General features: G+C 37.4%; 2 protein-coding genes across 3 annotated transcripts in view; one reads left to right on the top strand and one right to left on the bottom strand.

The window, feature by feature from the left end:
* Positions 1–12,219, top strand: part of LOC126419302 (pyridoxal kinase) — a 126,869-nt gene extending 114,650 nt beyond the window's left edge. Inside the window, exons 7-8 of one of the 2 annotated variants that reach the window (XR_007575959.1) lie at positions 6,842–7,192; positions 9,082–12,219. Coding sequence is in view for 1 of the 2 variants with exons in the window: in XM_050086477.1 (XP_049942434.1) it covers positions 6,842–6,954 (113 nt within the window). In the remaining variant the exon portion in view is untranslated. Of the gene's footprint in view, positions 1–6,841 lie in introns of both variants that reach the window. The other variant, XM_050086477.1, reaches the window with a different exon arrangement.
* Positions 12,220–12,369: 150 nt separating this feature from the next.
* Positions 12,370–13,291, bottom strand: part of LOC126419301 (acidic fibroblast growth factor intracellular-binding protein) — a 101,129-nt gene continuing 100,207 nt past the window's right edge. Inside the window, exon 8 of the mRNA XM_050086476.1 lies at positions 12,370–12,635. Coding sequence (XP_049942433.1) covers positions 12,557–12,635 — 79 coding nt within the window. The 3' untranslated portion in view covers positions 12,370–12,556. The remainder of the gene's footprint in view (positions 12,636–13,291) is intronic.

Genomic DNA, 13,291 nt, shown 5'->3' with positions numbered 1-13,291 from the left:
TGTTAAGACATCAGAGAATATCATCTGTGGCACTAGAAGGAGCTGTAGAGAAGACAGAGGTTGGCATACACATAATAAATAATTGAGGACGTAGGGTTAAAGTGCTGATCTGACACGACGAGGTTAGCACAAGAGAGGAATTAATGGCAGGTCACATCAAACCAGTCAGCAGACTGATGACTAAAAGAAAGAAAAGTACCCTCACGGCCCTATAGTCCTCCCACCATACCCAAGAACCAACTGCTCCACCCAGTTTCATCTTGGTCTGGGGCAGGGCTTTAACTATGTATTATCATGGTCAGAAATGAGGGACATCCCACACAAAATACTTCCTATCCTTTCTAAAGTGGTATTCTGCTGCCCACCCTACCTGTATGTCCTGGTTCATCCTATGCCACACCAACTCCCAATCCTTTGCTACATGGGTCATATCACTGCCGAATACCCCAGTACAAGACCCGTCCCATTCAGTCACCTAGCTCATCTTACTCCAGTCCTGTCACAGGCTTATCGTATATCATTAGTGGCAGGACCACCTGTGAAAAACTGTGGCCAAGAGTGGAGTTGACCACCAAGTGATGGAATGTGTAGTTGAGCACTATGTGGTTGATTTAAGTATTGCCCATACATTCTGGATCCTCCCCCAAAGTACCAGCTTTTTTGAACTACATAGATAGGAGTTATCTTTGCAAAAGTGCTTTATTCCCTTAATCCTCCTGGCCTCAATCTCCCTATTCCCTGCCCCACACTCTCTTCCACAGTTTTCCCTTCCTCTTTTTTGTCACCACATCCTAGCCCATTGCCCCTACAACATCATCATCATCATCATCATCAAACACTTTGCTCTATTGTGCACATCAGCCTCCGAGCTGTCAGTCACTGTTCCCCAACCCTCACTCCTGCTCCTTGCTCATCTTTTCTCCCCTTGCTCACTCCGCCCAACACAACCCCTCACCTCAGTATACCTGTATGACTACAGTACTGACATTATGCAGTCCTAACTCAAAAAAGTATTTGTCCACAAGGTAATGAAGTTTCAACATTTTGATGACTCAGTGCCTCTACTTTTCAGTGAGTTGTTACCTTTACTCCCAAGTTATTTACATTCTTCCAGAACTTCTCATACCATATTTAAAACCATGACCTTTGTGCAGCTTGTTAGAACATTCTCTATAAAAAGCTTGCCTGTAATTCCCTTCTCCAATGTTACATTTTTAGTTCTTCTCTCAATACAAACAGGCAACTTGTGATACACCACGGAGGTTTACATTTGTATGAACATTATGTTATGTTATAAAGATTGTCAGAATTCTTTAGCTGACAATGGTTACAAAAATTTGTTTAGTCCAACCAGATTGTATAACGATATCCCTACAGACTATCTTTAATTTGTCAAAGTAGTTCATGGGTGAACTGCCGGGTGTCGGTGTCCAACGAGCACAATATTTCATCATGTTGCAATCATCAGATGCACTGATGAACTGACTGATGGTAGCATCCCTAGCCTGACTGCTCCTGCTGACTCCTTGTTCCGTCCCACGTTCACGGCTAGATGTGCACACTAGTGGCACCTCTGCTGTTCCTTTGCCTGCCCCCAAAGTCTGTTCGTTGTCTAGTATCTCATTCCTCTTCTTGACCATTCTAATGGTGGGGGTCCCATGCCTTGATAAGTATGTATCCGCTATCACAATTTGTGAGCAGTTCCTTTACTCAAATCTCAGTAGATTCCTTAATGACACAGTCCCAGAATTTGGATATCTGTGTCAGAACCTTGGTGTAGTTACAGTCCATACCATGCAATTCCCTCACGCAATATTCTGCTGCAGTCTGGTGAGGTACTGGTGTTCTCAGCAAAAATCTTTGACAGTATGTGCTCTGACCCCACGTAAGTCTTACCACACTGGCAGGGTATCTGACAGACTTTGTATTTCTGTAGTCCAAGGTCACACTAACAATTAGTGCATGGGTTTTGGCTGGTGGGCACAGAAGACTGTCTCCACTTGGTGTTTCAGCAGGAAAGGAAGGAAACAGCTGATCAGACAGAGAGGGGGAGGAGGTAGAAGTGTGGCAGTCAGTTCATCAATGCACCTGATGATGGCAATGTGGTCATTTGCCGGAATGTTGTGCCCATTGGACACCGACATCCAGCAGTTAGCCCTAAACAATTTTGGCATGAGGTATGTCGGGAGAAGCTGAAGAATCATATCTTCAGTTTGTTCGGCTGTTATTCAAAGCAAATCTGTTATTTTCCCATTGGCAAAAAGTGGATATCTATAATCACTAAGTATCTTAACCAGCTACACTTGGAACCTCCAGGTGTCACTATTTTAAGGCCAATTGTTCATTTTACTAATTCCATCACCTTCTCTTGCTTCGACCTTGCCTGCACTACATATACCTTATTGAATTGCAGCTAAATACTTTGTTCAGTAATGCTGTGTCATCACAAATGCAGTTCCACTATTCATCCATTGTTACATGGACAAAACCATTTCTCCATCAAAAGTGTCATTTTTCAATATAGGACAGTAATATACAACACTATACACAACAATTTTTAACTGCATATACTCTCTTTGTGCAAACAAGACAGCAAAAATAGCTTATAAAAGCTTATTGGTCTCCTTAGGTCTTAAATTGTCACAGTATGTAAAATAGGAAAAATGAAATCAAAATTTTATAAGCAATGAGTTTGTATCTTTTATCCATTTCTGCTATGAACTTGTACATTTACACATGCCACTCACATTAATGTGGACATTGCGTACGTTCAACATCACCGTGTAATAAGCACTCACAGATGGTAGGTAGCAACACTAGGAATGGAGGGTGTCTAAAGCATTTCAGGGATGACGCAGAAAACAGTGCAGTCATCGCGTAATGAGGAAACAGTGTGATTAATCTGACAGTCAAAAGGGCATGATTATTGCTTCCAGGCAAAAGGTGGAAGCATTTCCAAGATGACTCAGTTTGTAAACTGTTCGGATGCTGTCATGGTTAAGGAGTACCACAAATGGCAAAATGGTGCTATCCAAAACCAGCACTGCGGCAACTGTGGTGCACCGCGGGCCATAGATGGCAGGGGTGAATGACAATTCTGGACATGTGTACTGGTGAATAGACCTGCAACTGTTCAGTGAACATTGTTGCATATGGGCCTTAGCAGGTACCTGGTTCATGCACCCATGCTGACTGCTGTTCATCACTGACGAAGGCTGGAATCTGCCTGCAAATACAACAAATGGATGTCCACTCTGTGGCAACAGGAGGCCTTTCCAGGTGAATTTCATTTTATGCTCCGTCGGAGAGATGGCCATTGGCTTGTATTGTGTGAAATGTCTGAAGGCAAACACCCTGCAAGAATCGTTGGAAGGTGTACGATCCTCAAATGAGAACCCTAGCACAGCTGGCCATGGCACTGGAGTTGCCATGGCTTCACATCCCTCTCAGTACCTTCCAGAACCTCATTGACAGTCTTCACACACATCCTGCGGTGGTCCACACTGAAAAAGGTGATTATTCAGACTTTCGACAGGTGCTTACTTTAGTATGAGTGGACTGTGTATGAAGTCAGAAAACATCACAAAAAAGTTTAGTTTCAAATTCATCAGTATCCATGAAATACACTTATTTAGTGTTGGCACCAAAGAAGAATTCATTAGCCCAATAAATATTTTATGGGACCTATGCTTCGTATCCACTTACCACTAATCATTGCCATTCTATGTGTAAGTCCTTTTTCCTTCTAAACTTTCATCTCCATTTTTTTTCCCCTTAGCTGCAGGTCTTTATAATTTAACCTTAATGCCTGTCCCTGTCCTCTCTCATTAGAAATGACATGATAAGCATTAACACTTTATTCCATATTCCTTGTTTTTAAAGGATTCTGTTTTAGATTTTCTTGTAACACCACATAACATAAACTGATAATGTCTCTCTTCCTCACTAGAACTCTGTATGTAAACTTAGCAAAAAAGGTGCTGTAGGGTTCAAGACACCAGATTTAAGTTCATGAGAGACATGGCTCAAATCTATGGCCATCCTAATTTAGATTTTGCTTTGGTTCTCTACTTCACACAGTACTAAGAAAGTGTGCTGAGCATGAGAGTATCTTGTAATGAAAAATGTACTGCTACAATATTTGGCCTCTGTCAGCAACAAGCATGACGTATTTCACAGTGCTGAATGAATTGAATACATATAATAGCATTATCAGTTCATGTTTAATGTTGTCTCCAGTTTTAAAAAAACTCACTTTCAAAATCTCTGGTGCACAAAACAAAGTTTTCCTTCTGTACTGTTAATGTAATGTGTAGTCACTCCCATGTAGTTCATTTTGCTATGCGAATCACTCCATAGATGGACTGTTAGTGCCCCTCCTATGTGTCTGAAATCATTCCTCATGTGTCTGGATGCAGCTCCACACAGACAATTGGCAGTTTTTTTATATCCAGTGTAAGAATACATACTTTTACACACAAAGCAAGCCACTATATCTTTGATTCTCTCATTGCCCTAAAATATACAAGCGAATTTCTTCAAATCTGGAAATATCTATTTGACTTCTATCAGTAATGTGAAATCACCTTGTTTCACCTTACATGAAATTATATCCACGGTGTGCCTTTTATTAAAGCACTCTCACTGATGCTTACTCTGAAACATTCATTATGTGGCCTCTCAGTCACTACAAAGTATAAAGGCAGCAGAAACTTGGCAACTCACATATCTCTCATCATCCAGAAGATGCTTCACAGACTGCATGAAAAATAAGGTTGTGGCAATGCATATTCACTAGTTGCAGGTCCATTGCAAGCTGCTAAAATGGTTGTAGCCAAAATTTAAGGATGAAAAAAGACTTCCACTCTGGACCTTGCAAACATTCAAAGAATGCTCACTGATTTAAAGTTTCAGTTAACATTACAACAGATGGGAGTGCTGGTTCATGCAGTCTCATTCATCGATCGCAGGTAAAACAATTTGATGAAAAAGATTGATGTTTTCCTGTAATTTTTAACTAAAAAGCTGTTATGATTGTGAATGTATGTAACAATGCTGACTTTTTTCTGCAAGGTAAAAATTACTGTGGATACATGCATCGTCATAGACCTCTAGCTATACACTGGTCCTTATCCTATCCTTGCCTACCAGAGCTAGAACTGCATCTACAATGACCTCGGCATTGATTCTTTGCTTACAATATTCTCAGAAACAGAATTCAAATATGAAATCCAAATATAAAATAAATACTTGTGAATGTTAAGAGTTTATCTAGTAGATTTATGTATCATGCCTCATCATTCATAATTCCCACCAGCAATCTGCACATATGCTTATATTTAGTATTACAGCCCATCAGAACATGTTATTGATATTTTCTGCTGCTGCTCATTCTGTAATTTGAACAGCAGTTCATGTAGCATATAATGCACCTTATACATCTACATCTATACTACAAAAGCTGCCTTACAGTGTTTGGTTGTCAACACTTCTGGTACCATTGTCTCTGTTACCCCCTCCCCCCCCCCCCCCCCTCTCCCCCTGTTCTATTAAAAATGGCACATGGGGAGAACATTTGTTGGTAAATCTATGCTTTGATTCTAATTTCTCTGATTTTGTCATTGTGATCTTTTCTTGAGATATATGGAGAAGATAGAAATACATTACCCGACTCTTCTTGGAACATACACTCCTGAAATTTCAACAGCAATCCTCTGTGGTGCACAATGCCTCTTTTGTATGGCCTGCCATTGGAATTTGTTGAGCTTCTCTGTATTGCTCTTGCACCGACTAAGCAATACCATCTAGAGACTAGAGACATGCCAGTGTTAGTTGGATCCTCCCTTTTTTTATGAATCCCACTTTGTATGGGTCCCAAACTGATGAGCAATACTCAAAAATCATTCAGACAAGCCATTTCTTTTAAGGACAAATTAAATTTCTCCCACTGAGTCTCAGCTTGTCATCAGTTTTTCCTACAATTTTTTCAATGAGGTCATTCCATTTAAAATTGCTCTGAATGGTTACACTTAGGTACTTTACAGAAGTTTCTGTATCCAATTATGTATTGTCAATAATGTAATCAAATGACAGTGGATCTCTTACAGCTGAGTTATTCTGAGAGAATCCAAAGATTGGGGTGCCACAGATTTGATGTACAGTATTCAAGAGTAACAAGGTAGGTATAATTTTGGACTGCGGAAAAGAAAAAGAAAGATGATTAGGGTTAACATCCTGTTGACAAGGTGGCCATCATAAATATTCTTAAAATTGTAGTGGGGAAGAAACTCAACTGTGTCCATTTCAAAGGACCCATTTTGGTATTCATCTTAACTGGTTTAGGCAAACCACAGAGGATTGCTGTTGGTATTCATCTTAACTGATTTAGACAAACCATAGAAAATGCAAATCCAGATGGGGATTTGAACCTTGCTCCTACTGAATGCAAGTCCTGTGCCATAGCAACTGCACCACACTCTTTAATATGAGGTATCTTGGCAGTTGTGTGTCACATTGAAGAACATTTATGTTGAATACTTGATGGGACAGCATGGCATATGTTCATTTACCTTTATTGTGCTTTTTCTCCCTTGTTTGAATTACTTTGAGTAAATGTTTCTGGTTAAAAAGTGCAGCTGAATCCTTTTCTGGATATACAGATGCAAAAATGTATGGGCTGTTGCATTTTACTTTATGCGGGTTTGGAGAAAATGTTTTTGATACTCAGCACATCTTCCATTGTCTCTTCACTTGCTATCACACTACTCATGCAAAATGTGACCTGCCTAACAATTCTTATGTGCTGATCATTCAACATTTAACTACAATTCTTTGTTTGTAGATGTGACTGGTTTATCAAAGCCAATGAAGGCAGCTGCTGTGGAACTACGTCTTATTCAAAGCCGTCAAGATATTGAAAAGCCAGAGATCCGTGTTTGGGCCCAGGAACACTAAATAGCAATACTGTTATCAAATATTACCATGAACTGTTGCGCAAAAGATACTGCAACAGTTTTATTGCATTTTATGTTTTTTGTAGATAGATTAGAGATGCATAAGATGCTTAAATGTTTAACATAGCAGACAGTTTTAATGTTACACAAGCTACAAGAAGAAGTCACAAACAACAAGCACTGGTGTTAATTCTCCAACTGTGAATGCAGAAATACAACGAATGACACAGATATTTCATGTAAGTTAACTTTGACCACAAGTGTACTGTATTGGTAACAACAAATCATAAGTGATTTTACTGATAGTGGCATGTTGACTGTATTAACATAGATAATATGTATGACCCTTGTAGGTAACATCAAGTTGTGTGGCAATTGTTGTGATTTGGTCTAGACATGTCTTGAAGTAACAAGCAGAACAACATAGGAGGGTAGGGGGGGAATGGCACTGGTGTTCTTAGGATAATATTAATTTGTCTTGGGTTCCTATTTGTACAATAAGTTGATGGCTGAGAATCAGTTTGAGTGTATATGTGCAATACCTATTTTAATGTTGAAACATTGAGTGGAAGTGTGCAACAAGTACTTATAAAGTATTTTGTTATTTGTTACATTACTATGAGGAGGGGTGGGGGAGGGGGTCTTGAAAACAAATAAAAATGCATCTTTCGCCCTGAAGTATATTTAAAATTTATGGAAACAATTCTCTCCTCAGTAGTGAAACTAAAATGTGTTAATCTGTATCTATAATTTTTGGCAGTAGAATACTTAAATAAGTGTGCAAAACACTATCAAGTATTACATTATGTATTGTACAAAACACGAGTTGCAAATTGCATTTACTCAATATAAATGTTGCAGTAATTGAACTGAATTTTCTCTTTGCAGAATGTCACAAAGATAAACAAGCAAAATAATTACCATCAATAAAATTAAAGTTAGAAAGCAAGAGAAGAGGTAGTATATATAGAAAACACACAAACATGAGGTGTCACTTACTGATAAGAACCAAAGTGGGGGTGACTTTTCAAAAGAAGTTAAAGATAAAAGGCATGTAAATAATGGTGAGAATTAGATGAGTGCCTATCATATAAGGAGGTGATCAAAAAGTTACCATTCAAAGGCCATACTATCCAGAATCAGTAAGCCAAAGATGCAAAATCACCATGGGAGTTGAGGCAACTATCCCACCGATGCACCAGGTTCAGGATACTGTTTGGTATTCATAAAACATCTTGTCCTGCTGAGTGAAAAGGTCTGTAGCTCCCTGTTACACATCCTTATCTGACAGGAATTGCTGACCCTTCAGGCCTTTTTTTAAGGTACCAAAGGCATGATAATCACATGGGGAGAGATCGCGACTATAGTGCAGGTGCTCGAGTGTCTCCCACTCAAATTGGCTTAACGTCTGCATTACAACATTTGCGATATGGGAATGTGCGATATCATGAAGCAGCAGCAGCCCTTGTCATGTACTATTCTGCAACGGTGGATTTTGACAGATATGCTGCCCTATACACGTTCTTCGTTCCCCAATGGATGTCTACCAGTGTTTGTCCTTTGGCAGCCAAGAAAAGAATAATAGCATATTGGTTGTGGTTGAACAGATTTGGTAATACATCACCACAGTTCACGTTTCTGCATTTACTGCACGAATGTTGGAAAGGCGCAAATACTATGCTATCCATTGCCTACGTGTTGGCGCTAATACACCTGTACCAGAGTTGTGCTATATTGTGTATATGCTACACCAATGCCCTCAAATAAAACTTTTTGATCACCTCTTATATATTTATCAACAGCACAGGGGCAAACAATACAATTTGTAGCAATATTCTGTATAGATGCATTATATACAGCAAACGGTGCATTATGGTTACTGTTTAGGTACGTAGAAATAGTAGAAGCCTGTAAAAGAAACAAAATGTGTGTTTCCAGTACTTATTGTTTCGAGTTGATATTTCTGTCTACAAATAGCAGAATTTTAAAATCTGCCTATCTGATAAGTTAACATTGTAAATGTTTCGTATGAAAATGTCTTCTTGTGAGCTAATTGCTTAATCTTCAACAATAATTTATATTGTTTCCTGCTATGCATTTTCAACATGGAACCTTGAAACTGTTCTAGCATTTGCATGCAAGAGTACAGAAAACAGACCCTCACAAAAAGAAGCTGTTTGGCTGCTGTGTACAAAGCAGCCCTGTAGCCATACTGTTTCACTGTTCTGGAGCCAGAGGCAGAGCTCAAATTGAATACTGTGGCCCATACCTTCCTTTGAGACTTAATTCAGGGAATCAAAATAAGCAGATGCAAGAAGAGGGCAAAGAAAGCTTGAAACAAATTCTCTAAATCATGAGAAAACATTGAATAGAGTAAGAAAGTATGTCTTTATTATTGATTAAATTTAAACTATTTGACTTATGTGATTTCATTCAAATGCATCATGCTACTTACATGCTAGTGGCAAAAATTACTGTGATTAGTCTTAAAGTAAAGACTTCTTGTCAAAAATTAAAAACTAGTACTTAAGGTACATAAAAAGGTGTGTGCTTGTGTGTGTGTTTGATTTTTTTGTACAGTATTAACTAAAGAAAGAACAATTTCACCTGTTCTTTTTTTCTCTTTACTTAAAAAAAGGAGTGTTGTTTAATCCTTGATGATTGAAATTTGTGTATGAAAGTTTGGCATGTGTATGCATGCATATATATGTTTTTGTGTTTCTTTTTAATAGTTGAAAGAGAAGTGTAAAACTGAAATAAAATGACAAACAAATGATTCACAGTTCAGGAACATTAACTGAAAATCAGTATTGCATTGAAGGTACATTGTCTTCCATACTTAATGTGCAGGGTACAATTATATGTATTCATGTTCTAGCCATAAGAAGGAATGTTTGCAACTGAATTATGTACAAGGTTTGATGTGAAGCGTACTTTATGGGCCCACATTTTCTGCAATATAATACTGGTTTTTAATTTATTGAGATATAAACTGAAAAAGAAAACTGAGTAAGTACCTGAAAAACAATGCTAAGATTTATAACTTTTTTGAGGTGAATAGTTGCTTTACTTACTGTTGAGTGTCTGATCTATAGGATTTCAAGAGGATTATGTATACAATTATGTATATGTGGAGGACATGTAAACAAACTAAAGAATTTAATGTAGCAGAAGCAGATGCTTTACTACAGTGTGTGTATGTATGATGACAATATAAAATAGACAGTGTGGAGAAGTGACTGTATGAGAAAGGAATCTGTCCTAGAATTAATACAAAAATTATGAGCAGTGAAATAATTCCAGAGACGTAATCATGATAAGCACAATTTGAGAGAGAATCATGTGTAGATAATCAGTAAAAGAATTGTGTCTTTATTAAGCTTTATTATAAATCACACTAAAAATTGTATATCAGCTGGCTACAATATTTGTATTTCTGCTAAGTCAGTCTAACTATTGAACATAATGAAAGCAGTTTACGGTTAGGGGTTTGGTCCACTGTAACTTATTGCCCAACCAAGTGAAGTGTTAACCTGTCTATTCAGCAACAAAACATGCTGACATTTTAAGCACACACTACAACTTGATCAGGCTAGTTGAAGCGTTGTATTTACAAAACTTGTCAGTGCATGTGTAAAAAATACAATGAAAAATGGTATGTTCATTCAAAGAATTACATAATTTTACAGAAAGCATTCAAAGCCGCATTAGCATATGGAGGAAATTGAGATAGAATATTAAACCCTCTGAGTGCTCCACGAAGATGGTAATGTTAGTGCTGTTGTGTGTGGATATCTATGGGAAGTGTAGTTTACCCTAAAAAATATGAATAACTGACTAAACAGGTCAATCAGTGCTACAGCAATGAAAAATATTAAATATATCCTTTCTTGTAGCAAGGAGAGCTGAGGACAAAAATGGGGAAAAACAAAAATAAGTATAAGATACAAAATGTCCTCTTCAGTTTTAAATTTATTTTATTACCCAATGAAGGAACTTTCTGATATTCTGAGATTTGGTGTTTTTTTTCCATCAAATCAACATAAAGCTCAGAACTTGGGTAATCAGGACGTGGCTGGACAAAATATTCAGTGAAGTGACTATCACATAAGAATTCATAGATACAAAATGCAGTTACCGATGAAAGTATTGATCTAGTGCATAAGTTCATAGTGTTTTTCCCAAATTTTAATAAACACAGCAGATACTTCAGTCATCAATAATATATTCTCCTTCACTATTTACAACAGTCTGCCAATGCTGGGGTAATGTTTCTATTCCATGACTTTGGAAATCATGTGGTTGTGAGGCGAAGAACTCGTCAAGCCGTGTTCAGAGCGCATTTTCATCCAGAAAGAAATCTCCTGAAGATTGTTCAATAGAGTGTGGAAAAAGTGAAAATATGAGGTTGGTGCAGAATGACTTCCCAACCCAACTCCAGTATAGTTTTTTTTGTCAGTGTAGCAGAATGCAGTTGGGCATTATTGTGTAGTAGTGTCACTTCACACAGTTTTCCTGGTTGTTCTTGGACTGCATTTATGGCAACTGCCCCCACACTGGCCAATAGGCAATTCTTCTGTTGCACCGCTTTCAGCAGTCAGTGCTATTCGACACTCTACGTAGCTATTCAGATAATTAAAGATCTAATTATTTTGTTTGTTATATATGACTTCCTGTGTCTGAAATGTCAGAAGTAATGTGTAACATGTCATCAAATGAGTTGCCATCATAAAGTGGCTCTACATAAAATTTCATTAGTTGCATTTTACACAACTGCCATTGTATTTGGACCAGAAACCCTTCAGTTCCTAACTTACATGATGGAGACCTCATGGTGATTGCAACTAAAGTTGTAAGGTACACATTAATACGTATTGTTGCACTATTTGGACTACTTGCATTAAAGTAGTCTAGAATCCATCAACAAAAATGTCTTCCAGAAAGTCAGCCTTCCTACTGATTAATATATGTTTGAAGTATTTATTTTTTTAGATAATTGTGAGAGGAGGTTGTAATTCATTATTTCAGAGATTTTACAAGTGTTATTTTCTTTAAATTTTTATTGAGAATTTTATATAACAGAGTACATTATTTTATAATACTGTTATTACCTCTAGTGTATTGTAAAGCTATTATTGCAAAAAAAAAAAAAAAAAAAAAAAAAAATTAAATGAATAAAAAGAAAAATACTGTTATCAATGCCTATGTTATAGTAAATGTATTCCCCTTCTAAAATGAGAGAACCTGTTTGCTCCAGAACATGATGCCTCAACATTACAGGCTTAAAGCCTTTCTAACTAGCTTCAGATCTCATATGAGCATTCCATATTTATGTGAAAATAGAAACCCATCGAAAAAAGAAATGAAGGGCAATAGGGTCACAGGTTATAGTCTCTTTTGATTAAAAATAGGACAATAAGCAATGTAGAATGCTGTATTTTTCATTTAAATAAACTTTGTACAAAAATACACAGTATATAATACATCTTGTACATGGTATGTAAGAAATAAAACCAAATATTATACATTTCAAAATTTGTTTTGTAACCAACCTTCCACAATGAATATCACAATCAGGACACAAATTACACATGATGACTCCATCACGTATGATACATGCGCAGAAGACAGCTTATGATCACACTCATGTATCGCTCCCAAGCTGCTTTCAATTCAGGTTCCCTGAAAAGTCAAATGTTTCTTGGTATTACTTTTTGTGGTTTCAGAAACAAAATAATAAAAATCTGCAATTTAATGGCTACGGCATGTACCTGGTGAATCATTATATACTGATGTGTGCCATTTATGTTTCTCAAAACATCAGTGATCACATTCATGTAGTTAGTGACAGTAGAAAGACAGCACTACTCTTTTCATGAGCACTGCATATAACACATATGTTTATATGCCAGAGAGTGATAGTTCATTAAATATTGACACAGCTTAAATAAAGATATCTATATTAATCTCTTCTTCCTTTTTGTACTGTGGTTATCATCATCACTGGTACTGAAAGTTTACATCATTGCCTAACTGAAGAACAATGTGATATGTAAGAGTTAAATTGCTCTCAAAGTTTTTGTTTATTTTTCTTCCCAAAGCCAAAATTAAACAAACCACTGACAGTGAGCGTGCAAGACAGAATGGCTAGCCTGTGCTTCCTTTCAGCTGGCAAAATTCTTAAGACTGCTGCTAGACCCACATAAAAGAAATAACTCTAGCTTTGGGAACTATTATTACCTTTCTTGAGGAGGAAGAAGGGATAGGTTGGGGTGGTTGGAAAGGAAATGCCACTCTCACTGATGCAAGAAAGAGAGGAACCCAACTACTGTGAGGAC

Source organism: Schistocerca serialis, chromosome 9, assembly GCF_023864345.2.
Source record: "Schistocerca serialis cubense isolate TAMUIC-IGC-003099 chromosome 9, iqSchSeri2.2, whole genome shotgun sequence".
Classification (NCBI taxonomy): Eukaryota; Metazoa; Arthropoda; class Insecta; order Orthoptera; family Acrididae; genus Schistocerca; species Schistocerca serialis.
The sequence above is the reverse complement of the archived record's forward strand: the minus strand, read 5'-3'. Positions and strand labels throughout refer to the sequence as shown.